The sequence below is a fragment of the Tachysurus vachellii genome, chromosome 9, assembly GCF_030014155.1.
Source record: "Tachysurus vachellii isolate PV-2020 chromosome 9, HZAU_Pvac_v1, whole genome shotgun sequence".
Lineage (NCBI taxonomy): Eukaryota > Metazoa > Chordata > Actinopteri > Siluriformes > Bagridae > Tachysurus > Tachysurus vachellii.
Window position 1 is genome coordinate 20,125,462 of NC_083468.1, and position 25,603 is coordinate 20,151,064.

At 38.5% G+C, this 25,603-nt stretch overlaps 1 protein-coding gene across 1 annotated transcript in view; it reads right to left on the reverse strand.

Annotated features, from left to right (window-relative positions):
• Positions 1-22,566, reverse strand: part of cdh13 (cadherin 13, H-cadherin (heart)) — a 333,227-nt gene extending 310,661 nt beyond the window's left edge. The window contains exon 1 of the mRNA XM_060878173.1: positions 22,406-22,566. Coding sequence (XP_060734156.1) covers positions 22,406-22,450 — 45 coding nt within the window. The 5' untranslated portion in view covers positions 22,451-22,566. The remainder of the gene's footprint in view (positions 1-22,405) is intronic.
• Positions 22,567-25,603: the final 3,037 nt, after the last annotated feature.

Here is a 25,603-nt window from a genome sequence, read left to right on the forward strand (position 1 = left end):
AATCCTCTATAATAATGTTTTCCATTTTCATACAAGCCTACCATCTGATGAGATGCAAAACCAGATTTTTATTTGTATTTTTTTCCATGGTAGAAACCATAGCAATCCCAGTGTGACTGTAGTGTTGAGCTTGAGCATGAAAGCCCCTGGCTGTACCGCAGTATAATGTTCCAAAGTGCTGGAGTAAGCAAAGACTTTTGCCTCTCTATAAAGCATGAATTAAATTTAATTTACAAAAGCACAAAGAGATTTACTAACTAAAAGTTTCATTAACCTCACTAGCATATTGCTTTTGCTAGTACCAGGTTTGACTAGCATTAGTTCCAGTTCAAGCTACAATGGCATTGAGTGAATTTCTAACTAATGTAAAATATTGTTTATTTACTGATAAGTTCATAAGCAAACTATGTAGGTTATTCATGCATATGACTGCCGTACTTTCGATTTCAACCATGTTTTCAAATTAATAAGGTAAGGAACAATAATTAAATCCCACATGAAAATGCAACATTACTTAATTTCATCAGCTAGGAACATTTACTGGATTACATTTAAAAGTCACATTTATTTAATTTTCACTTGAATACATTTGGGGCCAAATAGTTTGCTTTGAGATTTTGACACATTATCTATACTTTCAATTAGGTATAATTTGACAGTTCTTTACACAACATGAATGAACAGATTAATCAATTCACAGGTCCACAGATCACAAAGGCTCTGAGTTCATAATATTAACATGCCATATGGACTGTGAGGATATGGCATAAATTGAGTGGCAGCTTAACACAGGAAATGTAAATTCGAGCTTTCTACAGGGTCAAATGTCAGGGCACTTCATGTCAAAGTGTAATCTATGAATTCATTCTCTTCTTTCATGCATTTAAATGTGGAGCTGGTCTCTGAGTTGACCTTCATTTAAACCAGTGGTTAAGCTTGAACCTCATAACCCCCATTCCAAAATGTAATGCCCATGAGCATAAGGAAATGAAAGTGAAAAATCCATCACCTCTTTCTCATACAAACACACACACACACACACACACACACACACACACACACACACAGACATATGCTGGTTAGTCATCAACCTAGCCCATATCTCATATTTCTGAGGTGCATAATAAGCTACGTGTGATAAGCTACTGCCTGCTTTAGAAAGCTAATCCATGCAAAAAAATTTGGTGGATAATTGAACTCAAGCAGAAGAATTACAAGAGGAAAAGTACTCAGGCACCTCCTATGTGAATCTTCTAACCTTGATGTAATAATGAGCCCTGCTTTTCCTAACATCCTGCTTCCTGGAACACTCTAATATTCATGGAGTCGGGGAGCAAGCCTCCCCACAGGCATTTATGTTGCCTCATCAGGAGGAGGGCAGAGGTTAGACTGGAAATGTGACTCTGTAAATCTATACAACTGTGTTGCTGCAAATGAGCTGTGTAGTGCTGCTACTTGAAACAAAAACTGAAATGCTGCCAGCTTTTCCATAAGGGATTCTGAGATGGGGTTATCATAGGTCAATGTCTTATGATTATTTTTATTCATTCTCATACTTATTATATTTTTCTTATGTTACATTGTTGTTAGTGTGATTTTTCTAGAAGTACTAGAAGGCCGTTTCTGAGTTTTAACTCCTCCATGTTGCTGTTCTTGCAGGTGGATGGAAATTAAATCCCTGATATAAGAGCTCTGACCGAGAACTGAGTTCCTCCAAACTGCTCCAGCATACCGTGCAATGAATTTAGAACAAGTGAGGCTTCTGATGGCGTGCAGACAGGTGAGGGAATGGTGAGGGACTCTACAGACCACTGAGAACACTGTTCAGAAAGCACAGACTGGTAAACGCACACATACACACTGAAATCCACAGCTGGCTATGGGAGATCCAGAACAGACTGTGCTCACTGCACCTGACTGATAAACTCACACAAACAGAGTCAGTGTCTATTGGGAGAGGGGTCATTCATTCCCAGTGGTCATGCAGCAGAGATGTGGGCCAACAGAGAAGGCTTCTCCTTTATGAGGCTGTCGCCCTGCCCCTGCCAAGCTGTCGATCCTGCATAGACACCCAGACAAAACAAGAAGAGGAAGCATCAAAAGGCAATGACATGCATTCTGGCACTAGCTCCACGAGGAAATGTCAGCACGGGCTTTGGGCCTCCAGGTGCTTTCAGCACACAAGGCTGCTGGTTAACCCTGACAACAGCCCAGTGCCCATAAGCATGTAGTTGCCCGCCTGGGTGGTGTTTTGAATGAGACTCCAAGGTCAGAGGCTCAAACACTGAAAATGTCAGTGAAGAACCACAGAGAAGGTGAGATTTGCTCTCTGAACTCTCACACAAACAGGAAAGTGAGGTTTGTTTATGTAATTTCAGTGCACAAGAAAGTAGTACATTCATCTCATTTAGCTGCAGGAACTGCTTTCTCCTGGTCAGGGTTGCATAAGTTCCAAAGCATCTTCTTGAAAAAGTGGGAGAGGTGGGAATACATTCTGGATGGGATGCCAACTCATCACGGGGCATTTTGCACACCCATGGGGCAATCAGAATAGTCAATTTACCTACAGGCAATGGTTTTGGCAGGTAGGAGGAACCTGGAGAACTTGGATACAGAAAGAAAAACCAGGAAAACATGCTGGTAGATGATGGTGCAGCATTAACTATAAAACCTGCATAGTAGTCTTTGTGAAATTTATTATTTGTCTAATTGTGTTTTATTAGTCACACTGATGAGAGCTAATATTATAAGTATTAATAACCAAACATTTTCTTGATATATCAAACATTTAAGGAGACATTTCCATTTTGTAAAATGTAAAGTTTGCAGCTTTAAGGTGTCAAAAGGTATTGAAAAACATAGCAGAATAAAAAGAAGTTTGTATTAATCTAGTCACATCATCTTAACCCAATTGCGTTGCTCTGGGAGTTCAATCAAAAGCTCCATAAAACTCCAGAAAGATCTGCATAGAACAGTATCTATGTTTGACAAAAAAGTTAGAGGAAAAATGGTATATGTTCTTATGAAGGACTGAGTGTTGCAATTATATAGAACGTACATTTCCTGAAGAAAATGTGAATGGTGCTTGCACGTGGCAAATCTCGGAGGCTAGTGCAGACGAGCATGTGACGTCATCTGGATACTCTTCAGGAAGTTCCCCTCATTGTGCTGAGTGTTTTGATATGTCACATGTCCATGTTGTAAAAATTTTTTTGATTTTGCGTATTTTGGGAGCGGGGCTGCGGCACAACCGGAAGGCCAGTCGGTACACCAATTTAAAAAAAAGGCCACTTTGAGACCTGGTACCGGAAGTACCGGTACTCGGATCGCTTATAAAAGTCATAGCACACCTCTCCTCAATGAGTCGGTCAATTTGACACCTCATTCATGGGTTTAGGACAAAAGCTGCGGGACAAGTTACGTCCGGAAGAAGTTTTGTCCGGAAGAGTATGCAGGATAGAAAGAATGTTGCTTTTCAAGCAAAGCAACATTATGATGCTTGAAAAGCCATGAATCCCACTACAGTAAGCCATCTAAACCCATGAATGACATGTCAAATCGACCGGCTCATTGAGGAGAGGTGTGCTATGACTTTTCTAAGCGATCCGAGTACTTCCGGTACCGGGTCTCAAAGTGGCCTTTTTCCCATAGACTCCCATTATAAACTTTGGAGGTTTATAACTCAGCAAGCTTTTGAGCTATCTACACCAAACTCGTCCAGCTCCTTGGCCTTCCGGTTGTGCTGCAGCCCCGCCCCCAAAATATGCAAAATCAAAAAACTTTTTACAACATGGACATGTGGCATATCAAAACACTCAGCACAACGAGGGGAACTGCCTCACGTGTATTCTGGTCACATCACGTGATATCACGTGACGTCATGTGAAAATCAAAATTTAGCACAACATGGACATATGACATATCAAAACACTCAGCATGATGAGGGGAACTTGCCACGTGCAAGCCCAATTCACATTTTCTTCAGGAAATGTACGTTCTAGTTACTTATGTACTTATTTATTTGTCACAACCTGCCCTTACAACTACGTTAATTGTTATAGCATTTGAGTCACAAATATGAATGTGTGACTCTGTTAAAGAGAAATCTGACTCATTTTTGATATATTTTATGTACTATATATATTATGCAAAGTAATCAATTATTGTAGCATAAATTCCCACAACATTTTTTTTCACATTGCATGGCTCAACATATGTCATTAGCAGGTTTTCTTATCTGTACTTACTGCTACTTGCCAGCATTTCTCTAATAGCCAATGGCTAGTGAATAAAAGATTCACAAATGCATATCTAAACACAAAATGTATTCAAAATAACAAATGTGGTTTAAAAAAATAACTGTCAACTAAAACCACTTGTTATTAGCCAAAACAAAAAGGAAGATGCAATCTGCAGCAAAAAGTACCAGCTCTTTTGTAATTGGGTACATAAAACACTTTAAGCCCATAGCTGTATGGCATCACTGGATAAAAACATGGATAATGTTTCTCAGTGTGGGGAATAAGAAGCATACGACTGTGGTCATTATATTGCTTCTCTCCTCATCTGTTTATGCCTTAAGTAGTGCTCCACTTTTTTGTGTTGCTTTCCCTACTTACTTCACATAGCCAAAACACGCTTGGTCGCCTGTCAATGTAAATCACACACTCTCATTGAAAATGAAAAATGTAAATGGGAATTTGGTCACGTCTGACAACCTTTCAGTTCCTAGTAAAGCAATTTAACCACTCAGCTACACCACACTGAAGCCACTGTATTTAAATTGTAAACAAGACTCATAGAAAATGGGGTGGTTCAATTACAACAGTAAATTTACTAAACAGTAAAAAACAGTAAATAACAGTAAATTAGCGAGTGTTGTTTGAATAGACAGTGAAAAGTTCTGTTGATGAAGCTGAAAGTGTAAACAGATCTGTCAGCGTATCGCACTTAAGCCTGTTTTAGTCTAGTTTAGATTATTAGTTGTCACACTGTACTAGATAGTTCCAATAAACTCTATAAATTCTATAAATTTAATAAATTCTATAGCACACTGTGTTGTCTGTGTCAGATTGCATGATCAAAATCCTCTAATAATAGTCCTGAGATTAAAGAAAATGACATGTTATGCCTACAACATCAAATATCGCACAGAAAATGGTTGAAAAAGAGAAAGGTTCATAGATACTAGCCTTATAATTGCGCCAGTAGAAACACAGGAATAAAAAGTTAAAGAATAGGAGAAAGAAATAGGGGTCGCTTTTGGCTGGGTTAAGACACACACTGAAATAGTGTGTGTCTCAACATTCAACATTACATATTTTGTTTATATTTCGCTACTGCTAAAGCATACTTGTTGCCATCTTGTGAGATTCTCATCGCACAACTGGTCGCTTTTATATGAGACTTTTGAGACTTTTATATTAACTTTGCAATAGTCACAATCTGAGTTAAAAAAAAAAATGTCTAATACTGCCAGTACTTTATCATAGAATGTATTTTATTGCAACAGGTCGCAGTATGAGTACTGAGGAGTTTTTTTGTACGATGTGTAATTTTGTCCGCAACAGCAAAATGGGGCTGAAAATTATACAGTGTAAAGCTGGCTTTAGAGAGAACTGAGGGTAAAACATCCCCATTGCTGCAACAAGTAACTGCCAAGTCCTTGAGCCAGCTTCATTTGGCCGACAAAATGTCAGTGGGCCGGCCTTACATGGCCTTTGTCTATTTTGAGATTCAGCTTTAGAAGCTTTGGCACACGCCATCTCACGATAAAATGATCAATCAGAGTGCACATTCTGATTGCACACTATATTTTCAGTGGTGCACATTTACACAAAGCAATTATGCATTAGAGTCGTCTGCATATGCCTTACAACCGAAACTTACTGACTGTCTTTTTCAATTAGCCATAGTAAAAGAAGCCGCACTCTTTTTATCCTGTCATAGCCTGAGACTGTTCATTAATTTGCAGAGGGTGAATCGCTCATTACCATGCTAAGCTAAGGCTCATCTGGACTGAAGGGAATAGTGAAGGACCATCCAGAAGGATTAAGAATTTTGTGGCTGACATGGGCTTTCAGAAAAGAGCTGATCCTGCAAAAGGCTAAAGATTGGGCAGTGAGATAGCAAAGCAGTTTTATTTGCTGGGTTTATCCTAATGGGTTTGTTGCCCTTGAGATTGATTTACATACTATCTTCCAGTTCAGTCAGCCACTAATGGAAAAAAGCTTGCATGTGACTTTGACCGAATTTGACTTGCCTGAGTTTTTCTGCCTGATATACAATACCCTGAAAGAGAAATGTCTGTGCTTTCTTAAAAAGAATAAATTGAATTAGGACATTCTTCTAAGCAACAAGTGTGAAATTGAGTAGATACACAGCCTCAGGTTAAGTTTAGGATTAACACACTTAAAAAGCATCTGTGTCATATACGACAGCCTTCACCTGCTGAATTTTAAATAGGGATAATTAAAAAGTGATAAGAATCAGCTTGCACTCTCAGAGAGAAAAATGAATGCGTGTGTGTGTGTGTGTGTGTGTGTGTGTGTATCAGAGTCTCAGCACATTTTTTCTCTGTACATACAAAAAATTGATTGAAAAAGAGGTATATACATATATTGATTGAAAAAAAGGTATATACATATATATGATATATAAATGGACAATTTAAAATGTACCAGTTTAACAAATATATGAATAAAAATGCTTGTTTCTATTTAATGAGAAATACAGAAGGAATCAAATTTGGCAATCTTACCCATCAAGGAGAAAACTTGAACAAGGAACAAACATCGGGCCTCTTTCCTAAATCTTTACTAAAGTTATAGGAAAATGTTTTAATAGGTCAAACTAAACCAAACACAACTCACCAGAGTGGATGTAACAGCAATGCTGATTTGCATATTTCCATAAATGCAAATCACCTATAAATTACCAAAGATATTACAGCTGATTTATATTAATTAATGCCCGCAAAACTTTAGCCTATTAATTGGATATAGTGTACTAAATCTTCCAACAATGCAGCTTAGCCATTGCAGCACATTAGCTCCAGGGGGGCCAGAACTCTTTCTCCTATTTGATTAGTGACAACACATAGGTCTTAATTTTTGGATTTCTTCCTTTAAGGGATTAAATTAAGTCAGTGTGTGTGACTAAAATAAGTAGGTAATCTATATGATTTGAAGCTGGCATGGGTCTCTTCCTCATAGAATACAAAGTTTTTCAGAAACTGTATTTTCATGACCACCACAATTCTTTTGTACATGCTCAGGTAAATGCGTTACACATTCATAATATGGGCAAAAATATGTGGACACCTTTCTATCACACCCATGTAAGGTTCTTCAACAAACTGATGCCAATGTCTGAAGCACACAACCATATGTCTGTGTAGGTCTTTGTACAATTTAATGCAGTATACAATTGTAAAGTAATTTTCCTTCACTGGAACAAAGATGATCCAACAAGTTCCATCATGTCAATGCCTTGTTCACAAATCAAGGTCCATGAAGACATGCTGTATCTGCTCAGACCTCAACCCAAATGAAAACCTTTTGGGAGGAAGTGGAACACCGACTGCCTCACCTGACATCAATGCCTGACCTCACTCATGCTCTTGTGGCTAAATGAACACAAATCCCCAAAGGCACCATCTAGTGGAAAACCTTCCAGTGTGGCCTACTGTTGGCTTGTTGGTGTAACCTGGGGTCAGAATCTTACACGGCTTCATAGAGACGCTAACGTTAAAAATTGCTCAAACTCTTCCCTAACCTCCATGTCTGATATTTTTTTCAGTTCTCTGTTACACTCCGTTTAAACAGCCCTGACACCCAAGCTCTTAAACTTTTCCTCCTGAGTAGCTGGATGGATCTGAAGTGGCCTGTCTCTACCCTCAATCCAAGTACTTGCTCTTGATCACGTAGAGAAGAGTCACTCACAGATCCCATACTGCTCTGAGACAAGGTTTATAAGTCCACTAAAGGGACACTAAACCCTGAGGCACTGAGGGAAAGCCTGGCACAAAGTCTACCTTACCTGCTGTCTCTCACTCATTTAGCCAAGTACTACAAACTTACATGTAGTGCCCTCTGGCAATAATAACTTTACAACTGTCAGTAGTAGACATGCACTAAATATCTGATGTCCACTACATCCTTACTAGCTGGCTAAATCCTCTATAATTTAATAAATCTAAATATTATCACTTCAAATGGTAGTCAAAAGGAATAGCCATTTCCCATAGTGCTATAGTGTTGCAAGCCAGACACTCTGCTTTCACTCAAGTCTGGTATGTTTCAGCACAAGCTAAAAAAGCTTACTTCATAGACGGTTTGACTAACACCACCACCCACAGCCACCCATTTCTCACAGAGTTTCAGAAATCATGTTTTTTTTGCATTATCTTGTTGACTTCCAAAAAAACTCTACTTTTAAATAACTTGTACTGTATGAAACTTTTAAAAGGCCATATTAACAGGAATTCAAAATCCTCCTTCTTCTTAATCATTAAGAATTAAATTCAGGACAGGAAAGACATACTATATATCCAGTGCATGTAGTGCCAGCATCCAAAAGGATGGATGCTGGCACTACATGCACTGGATATATAGTATGTCTTTCCTGTCCTGAATTTAACTGACTTACGATGTTTCAATAAGCTTCAAAAATTTAACAAGTGGCACAATGACATAGTAAATAGTGTGGCCAATTGACAGATTTCCTGGAGTTTTCCTCCTTTTTCCTGGAGTTTCACATGTACTCCCCAGTGTCTGTATGGGATTAGGATAACACTGTCTATTATATGAAACCCTTCTTTTGACTCTGCAACGCATTCAGGAAATATTTCAGTTCACTGTATAGTTTTTAAAAAGGTGGGAAAAGAAAAATGAAAAGCAGCACCCATGATAACTAGATTACTAGGTTTTTCTAGATTAAATATGTCTCAATTTGTTTTTGACCATGACATATTCTTGACCCTTATCTAACAAATAGAAGCAGGCAATTTCGCTCCTACACAAAGAAGCAAAGCCTTGAAAAGAGTAGCCTTTCTATTGCACCTCTAACTAACACCATGCATGACTGTCTACAAATTAAATTCAAGTTTCATTTCATGCACTGTAAATAAAATCGTATCGGTGAACATTAATTGTACAAAATTATTTTATTGAAAAAGAAGCATTTTGTGTATGGGAAAAAAAAATAATTCATTTTAAGTGATAAATGACAAGCTACATTCCCACTGTAGAAGAAGCAATAGTGTTGATCGTCGATCATCATTCCTCTGTCACTTGATTTATGTTTATGATATGGAGATAAGCACATATAATCAATGAACAGACCATGTAATAATCTCACAGAGTGAGCGGTACCGCTGAATTGGTCTTGTTTTGGACGCTTTCCCAGAAACACCTGTTTAGTGATCACACTGATTCTACAGCTGCAGAATGTAGTATGTGGAAATGATCCAATCTCTATGCTGCCTAACAGAGCTTGATGAAGTCGACAGCAATGTAAATGACTTTTGGAATGATCTAAACCGAAGCAGGATTTGGTACGAATAAGCACTTTTTTTTGCTTTATCCATCCATCTATACATTTAAATACTGTATGATAGCGAGAGCTGCATCTGTAGAGAAAATGTCAAAATCTACAAACAGTAATATTTGAAAATTTAGCTTGAGTGTTGCTCCTTGGCAATGAACTTAAATGCTGAAGTTTAAATGGTTATGGTTTTTAAATGATGTAATTAAGATTAGGAAGTTGATGGTGATTAGAAGGTATAAATCCCTTAAGCTCTTATTTTTCCCTAAACAGAGTAAAAAAATTAATCCATCACATTGTAGCATGGATCTGTTGAATATAGGATGGAGCATCCACTGTTGGCAACCAGAGACATAAAGGATTAACCTGAGGCTGAGAGATGTGGCTGTCATTGCCCATTGTAGCACTACAACTCAGCCTCCTCTGGTTCACCAGTCCAGCTATCACCTACAGGCATCAACAGCAAAGAAATACAATTCTTCTCTCTTACTCTCTTTGCCATTTTCTCTTTTGTCGTTCTATATCCATTTCTTTAACATTTTCTTTCAAAATAGTCTATATCTACAGCCAGTACAAAGGACATTTTTTCTTGCCTTTAAGGCATTTGTGGACTGTAAGAATGAAACAGAGAGAAAGAAGAAAGAAGGCAGGCAGAAAAGGAATGATTATAGCCATAAGGGTCTTCGACTTTCATTGAGGTGATGGTAAAGGGTGAAGGTCTGAAAGCTTGAGAAAAGCAGTGAGCTGCAACCAGGCGAGAAATCAAACACTGCTGCATAAGAAGTCACAAGCAGGCAACCCCTCACCTTACAATACACATAGGTAGGTAAAGATGTGATTAAGAAAAGAAAGCAGATTTCTTCATTCTGCCGACAGCAGGAACCGAATTTTTATCACAGGAAATGATACGGTGCTTGAAATGAACCGGATCCGGGATAAGGGAACATGTCTCCCTAAACATAATTTGCTGTTTCTGCTACATGGGAAGGAATGTGTATATATTGTATTTATAATGTGAATAATATTTACCTGGTTTTGCAATGGAGTGGCACTTCAGAGTAAAATCTGCTTTTGCTGACATTTCAAAATTCTTAAAATGACAGTGTCAAGGGCAATCATTGCAGCTTTTAAGCTGAGCTGGCTACCTTGCTAAGTGCATTAGGATATTCTCAGGCACATATAACAACACTGCAGAATATATTCTGGGGCTTTTTTTTACTTCAAAAGCAACTAATGAATGGCAGCAGACATCCATTCAATCGATACATTATGGAATGAACCTTAAATTGTTTCAGTGCTTCATGGCTTAATCAGTTTATCAGATATGACAGGAATCCATAAACTGTCAATGTAAAGGAAAAAGTGTGTGGATAAATAACTGAATAATGATATTGCTTTGAACACAGTGACTTGCAAATCTCAAGACAGGCAACTACACGTTATTCCTAACGTGTAGTATTACTAATTAACAAAGAATGCAATTAAATAATGTACGAATGTAATTAACTAAAACAAAAATATCAGCAATTACATTGAGTTGTATTTAAATAAATTAGAAATAGTGTGAAGCTGTAAAGATTCTTAAAACTTTTCTGAATTATTTGTTCTCAGAAGAAAGGCTACAGTACACAGATAAAGACGCATGAGGTGAGAGAAATCTTTTCTATAAACAGTGCAAAGTGTTGTAAAGTAGCATAATGGCCATTTTTTTAAATAACGTAGACTTTTTCTCAGCAACATGGATACAAGTGTCTGTTTAATACTATAAGTGGTCCATGCCTGTCACTGGGCAGTACAGCTAACAAATGTTTTTCAGAGTGCATCTGGGAAGACCTTCTGTAAGGGCGTTCAAATAGATGAGCCACACTAAAGCTCATTCATCTGTCACGATGCCTATTACAAAGAGGAATGTCATACATATACCACCTCACCGTAAAATATTCACAATTAAAACTTCTGTTTGCTTTTTTTCTCTGATGCTTGAAGCCAAAGACATTTACATAAAAAAAAAAACAGCTGCAGGTACAGTCCCCATGGAGAAAATTGAGGTTAAGTGCCGTACTGCAGTGGCTATCAGCTGGAATCAAACTTGACATCTTGAATCTCAGCCAGATTCTCCTGGTGCTTGTCTAGAACAACCCTGAAATCACAAATTGACTTTAAAGAATAAACACAGACACTAGAAAACTAGGCCAAACATTTCAGGCCCCCATGACCTTACTTTCTGAACCAACAGTTCTATAGTCTTATACCAAAATGCTGTTGAATGGTCGATTATGTTTGTGCAGAAGGTGTGAATTCATTTTTGTTTTATAATAGCACCTATGATAGCAGTTCCTGTTTCAAGACAAATCGCAGGATTACATTCCTGTCTTTGTCTAATATATTATAGTTTCTGTAATACCTATTTTACAGGGGCTTTATTGTGGAATCCCTGCATAATCTAAGACCAAACAGATTAAAAGCCTGTTTTTCGATGTATTTTTGTGAAGCTTTCCATAAGGAGATAACATTAACATTAATGGACGGCGTCTTCTGTGTCAGTGCTTTGTACCATAAGCCATGGGAGTGTTCAGGACAGAGGCTTTTGTCAATGATATAACAACCTTTGTTTTTGTTGTAGGAAATGAAAGGCTGATGCAGTGATGAATTTTATAGCTGCTATAACACAGTTGATAACAGTAAATAACTTATCATATACTGTCAGCAACATTACATCAAACAATAAGCTGTATTTTTTTATTTTTTTTGTTAAAAAAGTACCATGTGTCATTCTTTAATAAATAATAAATTATAATCATTGGGAAAATACTGTGCTATCAGAGTAATAGAAAAGTTTGTAGCATGTAGTTATAACAAAATGGTAAACTTTGGGATGGTAACAGTTTTGTAGCTCCACTTTCATTGGCTAACTTCAAATAATCTGTTAATCGATTAATTAATAATTAGTTATATAATAATGATAACATTTTACCCTGTCATTTTCTATTCCATTCATAACATGGACATGATAACTAGATCACATAGAAAAGTCCCATAAGGGCCTGACAAATAAATTTGCAAATAAAAGTTTTAAAAAGTCATGACAACTTGCTGACATCATCCAAAACCTTAAACACATAACAAGTTAAAGAGTACAAGTGCCATGGGGAAAAATGCAAAAAACAATTAAGCTTTTGTTCTTCATTATGTCATTTGGTTGGACAATCCATATAGCAAATCCATTTACTTCAGACTGAACAATAGCAGACTGTGTTATGTGGGTGTATGTCTTTGTATTTCGCATAACATGTAGACAGACATTGATTGGCCTTGACAAAGTGTCTGGCTTTTACAGTGTGGGTGAGTACTTCTTGTGATGCGTGTCTGTATTTATTAATGCAGTTTGTTATTGCACTTTCCAGTTTAGTCCACATGGGATGAACAATGCATTTACTTGAATACATATCAGTCAGAGCACTGGAAACAATCTCCTTAATGTTGCACTCTTTTTGATAATCTGCTTTTTGTTGTGTTTAGTTGTGTTTACCAAGTGTAGGAGTCACAACTAAACCTCTTTAAACTGAAAAATCCAATCTATTCTGAATATGTATTTTCCGATTTCAACTGCTATGAGGATAATATATACTGTACGATGCATATTGATCATGGTTTTAATACCAAGTGTGTGGATCTTTAGGTTGTGAAGCCAACACCTCGCATGTGTTTTGTAACTTTATTAGTATGAGTAATTTGCATGATACCGAAATATCTGTAATTAGACTAGACACAGCTGTCATGAGACTCGAACTGATCATCTGGTCACACGGAATATGCATGAAGTGTAAAATTCACATCAATACCGATAAAACCACTATAGGTTAGTGAAAACTGTTGTGGGTGAATGAAAACTTTGAAATGAAAAAAGTCAAATGTATATTTGATAATTCATGTGTACATAATTATATGTATGTAATTCATCTGTATGTATATGTGCAGCCTATCTGCATGTGCCATGAACAGAGCAGAGGAATAAAGGTAAAATTCAGCTTTTTACAGGGACAGGAAATAGTGTCCAGCAAAGCATGTAGAGTGTGCAGAGGATGTGACAGGCTAGACATCAAATCCTGATGAAAATCATATCCAGCGGCATGCATATTTGACTGCATCCAAAGCACAAACAGATTCCCCTGCAAATGTGGATCGTACGATGCTTAAATAAGCGTCAAACTGCAAAACTTCATGAATCCACAAAAGGTTATTTAAATAAGAAAAACTGACAACATAACATTTCATTACAGGATAGGTTCCTGAACCTCAGAGACTCTATTAATATCCTCTGCAGTGCTGCTTCCTGGTCTTACTATTAATAAAGTAAGCCTTTAATTAAAGAATGTCTCGTCTTACAGGAATTGAAAAAGGAAGAACTGAGGAAGAACACAGGATTAAATCACTTCACCTCTACCCTGGTGTAAAAATACCCTGAACCTCGGGTTAGTATCTGGGCTTCCCCCAGCTCGGAACACTAATGTCATTCTGTTACTAGTTAGCATCTGCCAGTAGCATGACGTACCACGCAGCATGCTTTCATTGGCCACGGCAACCTGCAGAGCACACAGCCAGAACATCTGAGAGAAAACACCAAGTTGCTTGACACCCAGCTGTATACACGCACATTCCAACTGAGTCACATCAGCTCAGTCACTCACTCCCACCCATTCCTCCTCCACAACAATACCCCACCAAACCGTCCCCCAAAAATAGCCATGCAAAGCTGCTTAATGACTAAAACATCCACAGATTTTTAATACGCTAATCAAGCACGCGTCACTGTCACATCAGCATCATGCCGGAGGCTTTTTTTTAGTTGAGCTAAAAAAATTTGCTCCAGCTTTGAGGATTCACCTTCTTTTCTCTGAAAAAGTAGATGTCCCTTCAAAGCATCCTGGATGTTTATACGAGGATAGGCTTAGTGCTCACTAAAACAGAAGATGTAGCTTTTCAAAAGCTCAAAACACACCATTTTACAAAACTAGTCAGTGCTCTTATATTATAACACTGTATGAATGCCTGTGCTTCGATTTAATCTGCACAGTGTATGAGGAAATTGCTTGTTGCTCACATTTCAGCAAAAAATCAGACCCTCTGATCAAATAGAAAATAAGTGAAACTGAGGCATCAAATCAACTAAAATTGATTCATTGACTCTACATCACTAGTGGTGTCAGTTAGATTTAAAATTGGGTTATTTCTATCTAAATAGACAGATGCAGCATCTATCTATCTATCTATCTTATTGTCTAGCCGCATTACGTTCTCGAACTTTAGGTCCAAAGTTCTCCAATACTGCTAGTTTGGATTTCTCATTTATACACTGAACATCACTGGATTGTAATAAGTAAGAAAGGAAGCTCTTGTTCTTCTGTATTAATGCATTAACAGCAACACTTTGCAATCTTCACTAATGTTTGAAACCACTAGAATATTTTCTCACATTAAACAGTGTATCCTTGTAACATCAGAGCAACAGTCAACTGTTAACTTCTCAAAAATACAGAACCACCAGACAAAACAGCAGCAAAATTTCATGTTAAATATTTCAATATTAACATATTAACATAATGTGTTTGATATCAGAGTTTTTGATCCATAAGTACATACAGAGGTCAATTATTAATTTTGTTCTTTTATAAAAAGCAAAATTCCTAGGTTATATTAAGCTTATAAATGTATTTCTATGCAAAGCACTAAACATTGAACAATACTGTAGGTAGATAATGGTTAATTTCTCTGTCAAACAAGTGTCTCAAAAAAAGCAAGCTTAAAGTAAAGTACAGTAAATAGAGAAATATCAACAGCACTCACTGAATGTTTTGTATGACAAAACTGCACTACAAGCCACTTCGTACACTGTACATCACATTACTGAAAGCTAAGCGTTGGCAAGAAATGTGACAAGGGTGTGATGATACATTATCAAAGAATGGAAGGAACGCTAGCTACAGTATATAAATAGCTAACTATCTGACTTTAATGAATTATACTGTGGCAATCAAATTTGGTGCTGCCTACATTCTAGAAGAGAAACACCAATGCACAATTTCAGAGTACTGAAATGCAGCAGAAGCTCAAAGCAAGAGTCAAGCTTTGGTACTCTTCTAACTTTCCTTTTCCATCACCCAGAATAACACCCCAGGCCTTTCCTCTAAGTTGAGTGGGAGTCTCTCTCCAGGCAGTAAAGACACACTCAGCTCTGTTCACTTTCACTGAGAGCTTAAACGATGGTGTTGATCCTTTGAGAGCCAAAATTATTTTATTCTGCAGTCTGTATCCAAAAGCAAATTGGAACATAGTGATTGTCGTTCAGCCTCAGCTTACACTTCTGCTCATCCCTTAAGAATCACCGACACTCTGTCGCCATCTAGGTGGTGGGAGTGGATAGTGCGGAGACAGGATGGATGCTGTGACTGATCCAGTCGGTTTAGAATGCTTGGCTTAGACAGAACCTTAGGGATCAGCAGGAATTAAAGACAGCAGAGGAAGATTGAGGGGGATAAAACACAGAACACAGTGATGAATGCTGGGCTACACATTTCGCTGCCTGTTTCCCATCGAGTTACATACAGTAGCCAAGTTAAGAACAAGCGTGACCTCTGCTGATAGGAGAGACAGGAAGAGCCGGACACCACTTAGACATGGATGATCGCTAAACCCAGGCGTCAGTCCTGCAAGCAAGGTATCTAGGATTACACTGAGGCTTCAGTTTCCTCCCTGTAAATTGACTGTAAATTGATTTTCAGACTGTAAGTACATTGATGAAGCAGAAAGATGGCTGTGACACAGACACTCCAAATTTATGTGGATGGATTACAAATGGACGTAGTTGATCATCTGTTGAGTGTGAAGATATGTTCGCTAAATGCGAAAGTGTGTGTATATGTGTGGAAGACCAATGTTCAGCAGGGCTGCTATGATGGGCTCTCTTCCACTAATCAACCTCTCTGTCTCACACACACACACCCACCCAAATGGAGATGCTCTTCTCACTAAACCCCATCAGTGTTCCTATTAGTATTCTCTGCCCTGCTTTTAACAACTGAGGGAATGTGCAGCATGAGCATCTAGAGATAAACATGCACCCTGTTTGCCATGACATTTCTCCCCATTCACAGCCAAATCACTCTCCAAAAGAGAAAGCCATAGAGACAGCATCAGCCTCTGATGGTCTCAGATAGCAATCCCAACACTGCCTCTGGTCCCACAGGTGCTGGTTTACTAAATCACAAATGCAAGCACATACACAAAGAGATGGAGAGAAAGAGAGAGAGAGAGAGCCATAATCGCTGCAAAATATGCAGCAACACCTGAGATACAGTGAGAGAAAAACAACTCTCAACAACTGAACTGATATTTCCCAGTTACAGAGAGAGAGAGAGAGAGAGAGAGAGAGAGAGATAGAGAGAGAGAGAGGGGGAGAGAGAGAGAGAGAGAGAGAGAGAGAGAGAGAGAGAGAGAGAGAGAGAGAGAGGGAGAGAACAACCTAAATCAGAACTCATCAGGATGTGGTGAATAGAATCACAGTGCCAAACATTGAGCTATCCATATTTACCAACTCCCCTGCAACAGTGTCTGAGGAAGATTGAGTGGTCTTGCAAAGAATGAGAGCCTATGAGAGTGAACTCATGAAAAAATATGAGACGAATGGAAATAGAGACTGATGGAGAGACAAAAGATGAAGCCTCTGTGTGGCCTTGCTGGCTGTGTGAGACACAGTGTGTTTGAGCAATGGATTAGACAAATCTGTTTTTTCACATTTCCTGGCAATTATCCTTCTGAAGGAATGATGAGCTCTGCAAACAGTGATGGGAATGAGAAAGAGATGAAGTGACAGAGAAAGAGAATGCTACATTAAGACTTTATGAATATATAAGGAAAACAGCAGCGCTGTTTCTCTCTGTATGGCTCTGTACTTTTTTTAATATTGGGGGAAAGGAACAAATTTCAGTCACCCAATGGTCCTTAGACAAAATGGTGTCTGACACTTTCAAAGCCTACCCTAATCTCTTGAGGCACAACATGAGCTTTCATTTCTTTTTCCACTTTTGCTCACACATTTGTTCAGATAGTTAAGCTTTAATTTTATACCGAACAACCTTCCAGGTAATTGGTAGCGGTGAGGAGACGAGCAGATGCAGCTGCAGAAATTAATATTCTTTCACAATCTCCTGCTCCTGTTTCCTCCTCACATTTAACAGAGGGCAAAAAAGAATTAAAAAAAAGAGCAATTAAAGCAAGATGCTTCACCAAGACACATGACTTTTCCCTTAAGGAACAAGAAGACATGAAAGATGAAGGACTGCAAGAGTATACCAGAAGGTCAAAACCTGGTGAAACTAAGATTAAAAAAAGGTGAAATTTGTTAATATAAACTACTGAAATCTGTCAGTAAAAGAGGGTAGGATTCACAGGATGGGTCAGGGCTTCTTTAAACAAAGGTAGATTCTATAATTATTTACTACAGAGATAGCATCAGGGCTGAGATGATGCAAACCATTTCCATTTAAAATCCAAAAAGCTGTATTATACTCTCTACCTTAATATCACTCACATCAGAGCCTTTATGAAAGAAGAAAAAAAATCTTTTTTTATGGATCATTCCCTCTACATCAAAGCCTACCTAATGAAATACATTCTCTAGGTCTGGTCATGAGTCTGACCTGTGAAGTTTAGAACAAACACAACCCAATATTCAGTCATTATTTCTGGAGTTCGTGTGGACCATCTAGCATTAAGATATCCGCCAGGACACAGATTACGCACCTACACCAAAACAAGTAAGGAGTTCTCCAATTAGGATTGTGATCACAAGGAACCAGTGGTGACCTTGTCTGAAGGGGGTGGCATAAAGAAGGATCTTTTTTTCCCCCCGAGATTCTGCAGGACTAATGACTGAATACTCTCATTATACTCACAGAATTTTGACTCAACAATGAGGCAAATGTGACATGATCCTGCACTGAGCCTGCACTTTCCTGAGTCTGCCTTTACATTGTCAGTAACATGCACCATAATTGATGCATAATGCAAAGCTGATTAGAAGATATAGTTCACCTGTTGTCTTCATTCTCGAAAACAGCTGAAAATAGTCTGTTTTAATTTAGAAATAGAATGTGAAGCTTTTTTTTTAAATGTGCATTGGTGCAAAATAAAATATGATAATTGTACGTAATAAGCGTGATGTCCAACATGAGAGTAATACAGCTGTTAATGTCAGAATGGAGAATTTTACTGAACTAAATCATGTCTTTCTTGTCTATGAGTGCACAAATCTTTTTGCCCTGCTTGACACAGAGAGTTAACACACAATTTTAAAAAAAATCTGAAAAACTGCCACGTCAATTACCTTACTGCATGCCGCCATCACAGTACTTACAAGTTTTTTGCTCTCTAAATACCAAACTTACAGTAGAAATTGGGGGTGCAGCACAAAAGGGCAACCACTTATACAAACTGCTCATTTTTCTGCTATGACAGTGTGAAAGGCTGCACATGCAAGAACAATACCAACCATGCAAATGTGAACAACAAACACTGGCATGTGTCACCATATTTTGTCATATATTCAAACAATACAGTACTCTAAAATTCTCGAAGCTTAACAGGTTATGCAGGTGCGGGTGTAGCTAAATCTGGAGGTGCAATTGCACATAGTCATGTTACTGATAACATCACAGATGTGCTTCCCTGGTGAAAACTTAGCTACATATTTCACAGATAGCGCCGTAAACATGCACCTTCAATCAAGTAATTTGTATTTGATTGTGAAATGTGGTGACGTTGTGTGCCAACAATATATTAACCAAGTGTGTATTAAATTCTGCAGTTAAAGTGTTCTTACACACCTATCCACAATCCTTTATTCCATTTTTCTTCTCAGTCTCAGTAAGACCACCCCTGTGTCCCCCTACAGTACTATTCCCTACATGCTGCTAAGGGTATTATAGATGTACAGGGCTCCCTACGACACATCACTGTGCCATATTCTACAGTACTGCATTGTAGGATTGTATAAGTGTGCTGGACAATCTGCATTAGCTATCTTACATTACGTCATCCAACCACTCATTCCTTTATCTTCAGTAAATACTTTATACTGGCATTTATTGAGGTGGATTCAAATTCAGGGAACAGTTGGCACAAAGGGGAAAAACACCTTGGACAGGACTACAGCATTAGTCATGGGATCAATATAAAATAACCTATGTTATGTCTGGATTAGCTATCATATCATATCATATCATATCATATCATATTACATTCATATTACCTTATTCAGGGCGACTTACATTTATCTATTTTATACAGCTGAGCAATTGAGGGTGAATGGCCTTGCTCAGGGGCAATTTTAACATATTGTAACGTAACATATTACATTATCCATTCATCTGTCCATCCATCAACCCATCCATCCATCACCAGGAAGCACTTTATCCTGGTCAGGGATGTAATGGATCCAAATCTCAGTACGACTTGGTGCAAGGGAGAAACACACTGTGGGTGAGTTGCCAGACCATAATGGACACACCAAAACAGTGAAGAAATATATATAACAGGCGTATATTATTCTAAATGAAATGGACATGAAACATGCATGCGTAGACAGAGTTCAGGATTCAAAACAGTGTCTGAGCACCCACACCTCTTAAGACATTACTTATAAATGTCAAATATATGTGAATAGTGGGGGGGCACGGTGGCTTAGTGGTTAGCACGTTCACGTCACGCCTCCAGGGTCGGGGTTCGATTCCCGCCTCCACCTTGTGTGTGTGGAGTTTGCATGTTCTCCCCGTGCCCGGTTTCCTCCCCCGGTCCAAAGACATGCATGGTAGGTTGATTGGCATCTCTGGAAAATTGTCCGTAGTGTGTGATTGCGTGAGTGAATGAGTGTGTGTGTGTGTGTGCCCTGCGATGGGTTGGCACTCCGTCCAGGGTGTATCCTGCCTTGATGCCCGATGACGCCTGCAAGCACAGGCTCCCCGTGACCCGAGGTAGTTCGGATAAGCGGTAGAAGATGAATGAATGAATATGTGAATCGTTTCTGTATATTGAATAAATCAGAGAGAGAGAGAGACTTGTGATTTCTCTGCAGCACCACGTTTGCTTTTGAACGCAAGGATTTATGGTCAGGGGAAAAATCCCAGCGGCTGTTGCGCAAGAGAGAATCGGCGCCCAACCTGCGCGCCTATAAATAAGATTGCTTCCACTCGAACGCACACGGAAAACCGAATTAAAGACCCGGTAGAGTTTAAAACAAACTATTATGCTGTTAGCTTGTTGATAAGCGCGTTGTCTTTTTTTTCCCAAGAGATCCAAGAGAAACAGAACCACCTCCAAAAGACCACATATCCACACTAAACAGCACGCAATCGTAATGATGCTTAGCCTCCATCCTAACCCTATGTTGTTCTGGAAACAGTCTCATGCTTGTCTAGGAAATGAAACAGAACAAAGCCGAGACAAACTTAAGGAAAACGACTGTCACTTCTGAGAAAAGTTCACACCTCTGTAATCCGTGCCGCTCGTGCGCTGCTTTCAGAGCGGAAAACTTTCACATCTGCAGTTAGAAGCATTATACGGACTTGTATGATAGGGGCAACATCTAATAGTTATGTAAAGAAAACAGAAATGGCTTTACCCAGTCACGACCTATTTACAGACATGAGCTAAAGCCCATATCCCCCGGACGTATATTGCACTGCTTAGTGCGACGAATAGACATTTCATCCCCTATGTAGCCTGTATAGAGAATGATGCGCTATTTGGGATGAAGCCAGTTCAGTACATAGAGACTAACATTAGACAAAAAAAAAATAGGGAGACCTTAATCCGGCAATGCATGGTTTTCTCTTTCCCCTTTCCATGTTTATAAAAGGAATAAATACAGTCGGAAATACATCCGCAGTTCAAAACCCGTTATATTCTCTATTTAAACATCTACATCTATACGCATAACATATCAGAATATATACATAGAGTTATTGGCACCTGTTGGTCATCACCATGCAGTTAACTAGTAAGTAAACGCAAACGTAAAAACATGCATAGGTAAAACAGATATCACCAACAAGCCCCGTTTAAATCAAGTATCTTATATTACAAAGAAAAAAGAACAAATTTGATAAGCTCGTTTTATTCTAAAGTAGATAGTTGGAGCTAAAACCAAGTAATCGGAGATCATCTACAAACTGCCCTGCATTCAAGCCACAAATCAAAACTGTATCATTTTAAGGAGACCTCGTTGTAGCTCCGTTATCTCTATTCAGTCGTGTAAAAGCGGATACCGTGTATCTCTCTCTCTCTCTCTCTCTCTCTCTCTCTCTCTCTCTCTCTCTCTCTCTCTTGCGCGCACTGGCACACGCGCCATCGCGCAGACACAGCGTTCACCCCTAATGAACGGAGCCAAAGGAACGCTGAACTTCGGAGCTGAGCTGAATATAGATGCGAGTGGAGTTGAGTTTCGCTCGCTCTCAAATACAACCTTCTGCATTCTGTCTCTCTCGCAAGTAACAAATAAAATGCACACGTATTCACCAAGTAAATTCGCATAAAAGAGCTTATACAAAAGGTGGGGAAAAATATTAGTTCTCGTCATCAAGACTATCTATATATATATATATCCACTTGTCACACTGCACAACTCATGCCTGGCACAAAAACGTGATAAAGAGATGCATGATCAAGCGCACGATAAGACAATAAGTCTACAATAAATGCTAGGACGCAACTGACAATCTGAGGCGCAAATCAAGGACGCTGTCCACATGCAGCTGAAGAAGAGCGCCGAATAGCCCGATTATTCCATGCACAAATATGTGCTTACCTGGGAGGCGAGGAAGGCAACGAGGACGCAGGCTCCCAACTCCATGATCTCTAAATCGCTCGGAACGTAATTCAGAAAGGCGCGCAGCTCTGACCAGCTCTGCTCATAATGCCGGAGTGCAAGTGGCGCTGCGAAGAGTGAAGCCTCGAAGCCTCGAGCCAACTTCCTTCCACACTACAAGTGCAGCCTCGCGCGCTGAGGCATTGGATAGAGGGGCCCGATATGCGACCAATAGATTTACAGGGGCGGATATCCTCCTGCATGCGCGGACACTCACACGCGAATATATAAGAGTGGGGGTTTTAATGTGAGCTGGAATGCAAAGAATGGCTGTTTATTGCTGTATGAAGATTATTTATCTAAGCATGGATAATTTATTGGCACAAGCGTATTAGCTTGCATATACAGTAAATATATGTACAGCATCACGATTAGAGATTGAAAATGCTACATGTACTGACAAATCTGATTGTTTCTTCATTCATCTTGAGTAACCTCTTTCCTGGTCAGGGTTGTGAATCCTATCCATACAGTAGAACACTGGCTGTGAAGTGGGAATACACCGTGGATGGGATACCAATCTGTCACAGTGCACCATGCACACAAATTCACACCATCTGTCACTCAGGTTCAGTGGAGTCTTTATTCTAGCCTGGGTCCCAGTGGATACAAACCCTTTCACCAAATACACTAGACCCGAGGCAGGCATAGATTCTTGATGGCGTGCCAGTCCATCGCTAGTTTAGTGTAGCTACCAACTGCACCAAACCACACCTTTTGATGCAATTGCTTTACATAACTGCAACTCAGGGTCATTTTCCTTCCTCTAAGCATCTTCTTTCGAGATGCTTAGAACTCTTTCCATATACAGTAAAATACAGCTATGAGGAATGCTCATATAACGCTCATATAATGCGCCTGCCTCACAGCCGACTAAATTAAAGTTAAAATACTTATCAACTGAACATTATCAACTGAAGCTGAGCTGGATCTGCTTATCAATCATGATTAGAACATATATTGGTCCATTTCTTGATATTCAACAATCCAAACCTATGTTTCAGAATATTTTAGAGTATTTTTCATAGCCTAAAGTCAAGATTTTTATTCTAAGATCTACTGAGTCGACAAACAGTGATATTCCACAGGTGAATATTCTGAATTTCTTGATATTAGTTTGTCTTTGATTGCACACTGTACAGGACTCAAGACTTGAAAGTAGCCACAAAAGTTATACTCTAGAGCACCATTGTGAACATAAGACTGGGTTCAAACATTTTTAAACATTAATTCAGCAAATAATACTGGAAGTGTAGAACAGAGTGTTTTAACTAAATTGAATGTATGCAGCTATTAAGCTCACAAAAGCCTTCTATACAGCACTGTTTTTCTTTTTATTGAATCAGGACACATATGCGTATAAATGCAAGAGTCAACTGCAGATAATTGATTTTCTTTTGCCTTCCTGTCGAAGTGTAGCAATGGATAAGTGGAAAATTAATTGTGAGTGCTAAATTAATTCCATTTTCTCTGTCTTCCAGATATTTAAACTATGTCGCTTTACCTGTCTTAACATAATTATTCATTCATTCATTCATTTTCTACCGCTTATCCGAACTACCTCGGGTCACGGGGAGCCTGTGCCTATCTCAGGCGTCATCGGGCATCAAGGCAGGATACATCCTGGACGGAGTGCCAACCCATCGCAGGGCATACACACACAAATAATTATTTCTATTCTTAAAATGATCTTTTCTGCTAAAATGCATTGAAGTCATTTTGGGGCTTGAACATAATTTCACAGTAAAGGAAACAGTGCTGAACTGATTGGAACATCACATGCCGACCGTTCTTTTTTTTAAGCTGTCATTATTTTTTATTTTTTTTTTTACATTCTTTTTATTATTATTTTTTTTATTTGTCACATAGTTTACACATAGTTCACACTATATTGTCATGTAGTAATACACAGTACACAACTTGCATTGAAATAAAAAGTTTATAGGTTAACTTTATATATTTCAGTAATGCTTCTTGTTGTGAATACTAAATATTTTGTTAGCTTGTTTAGATGACTTTATGAACAGAATAATACAAATCTTTCGTCACACTCAGGAGAAAAGGTCTCTGTCTTATATAATTCTGCCATTTCCAAAGCGCACAACTCATTGTCATATAATAATTAGTTTTGACCACAGAGACTCTTCCACAAAACAAATCAGCAAAACATAAAAAGCTACCATGCTATTCAAAGCCTATATTCTGCTTAGAGAAGTAAAGTGTTCCTTCGCTCTAATTCTAAACACTCATGCACACTCTTCCAGTGATACACTCAGTTTATAAAATATGAAGAAAAGAAGATTTTTATATTAGAAAATAATTCAAAATAAGTTTATTTATCCTGCAGGGACTTTGAACATTTACACAAAATTAGTTCACAGTAAGGAACGTAGCAGAGTTTTAAATGCTACAGACATCTAGAAAAAGAATTTCTTAACTTTATTTTAACTTGTACGTCTGCTCATTCACAGTTATCCGATCAGCAAACCATGTAGCTGCAGCACACTACATAAAAGCACGCAGTTACAGTACACGCCAAAAGTCAAACATCAGAAGAGGAAATAAATATGACTTATGCTATGGTTTGACTTTTTCAAAATCTGCAGATCTCCTAGGATTTTCACACAGTCTGTAGAGCTTACACAGAACAGTGCGAGAGAAAAAAAAACATCCCGTAGTGGTATTTCTGTGAGTGGAAAAGCAAATAATCGCTGAATACAACCTATTCTTGGCCCACAACCCAATATGGTCTTCTGCTGTTGTAGCCTATCACAGTGCATTCTGAGACCCTGAGACGAATGAACAAGTGTACACTTGCTTTGTAAAGTGTCTGATTAATGTACATTTTATTTATCAGGCACTAAAAATACACTGTATTTTTTATGGTGCTTCCTTACTCTCAACAACTACCTCACATATATTTAAACTGTAACCCTGTAAACCTCCAAGAATTTCAATTCACTCTTAACACTGTCCACAGCAAACACTCATATTTGTCGCACAAATCGTTTCCCACTTGCCCCCAAGTAACTCTTGTATCTAACCATTATTGAAAGGTCTTCCATTTGAGCCACAAAGTAACTACAAGTTCTTATGTTTCACATCACACCCCATGGCAGGCTGTGTGTCAGTGATATA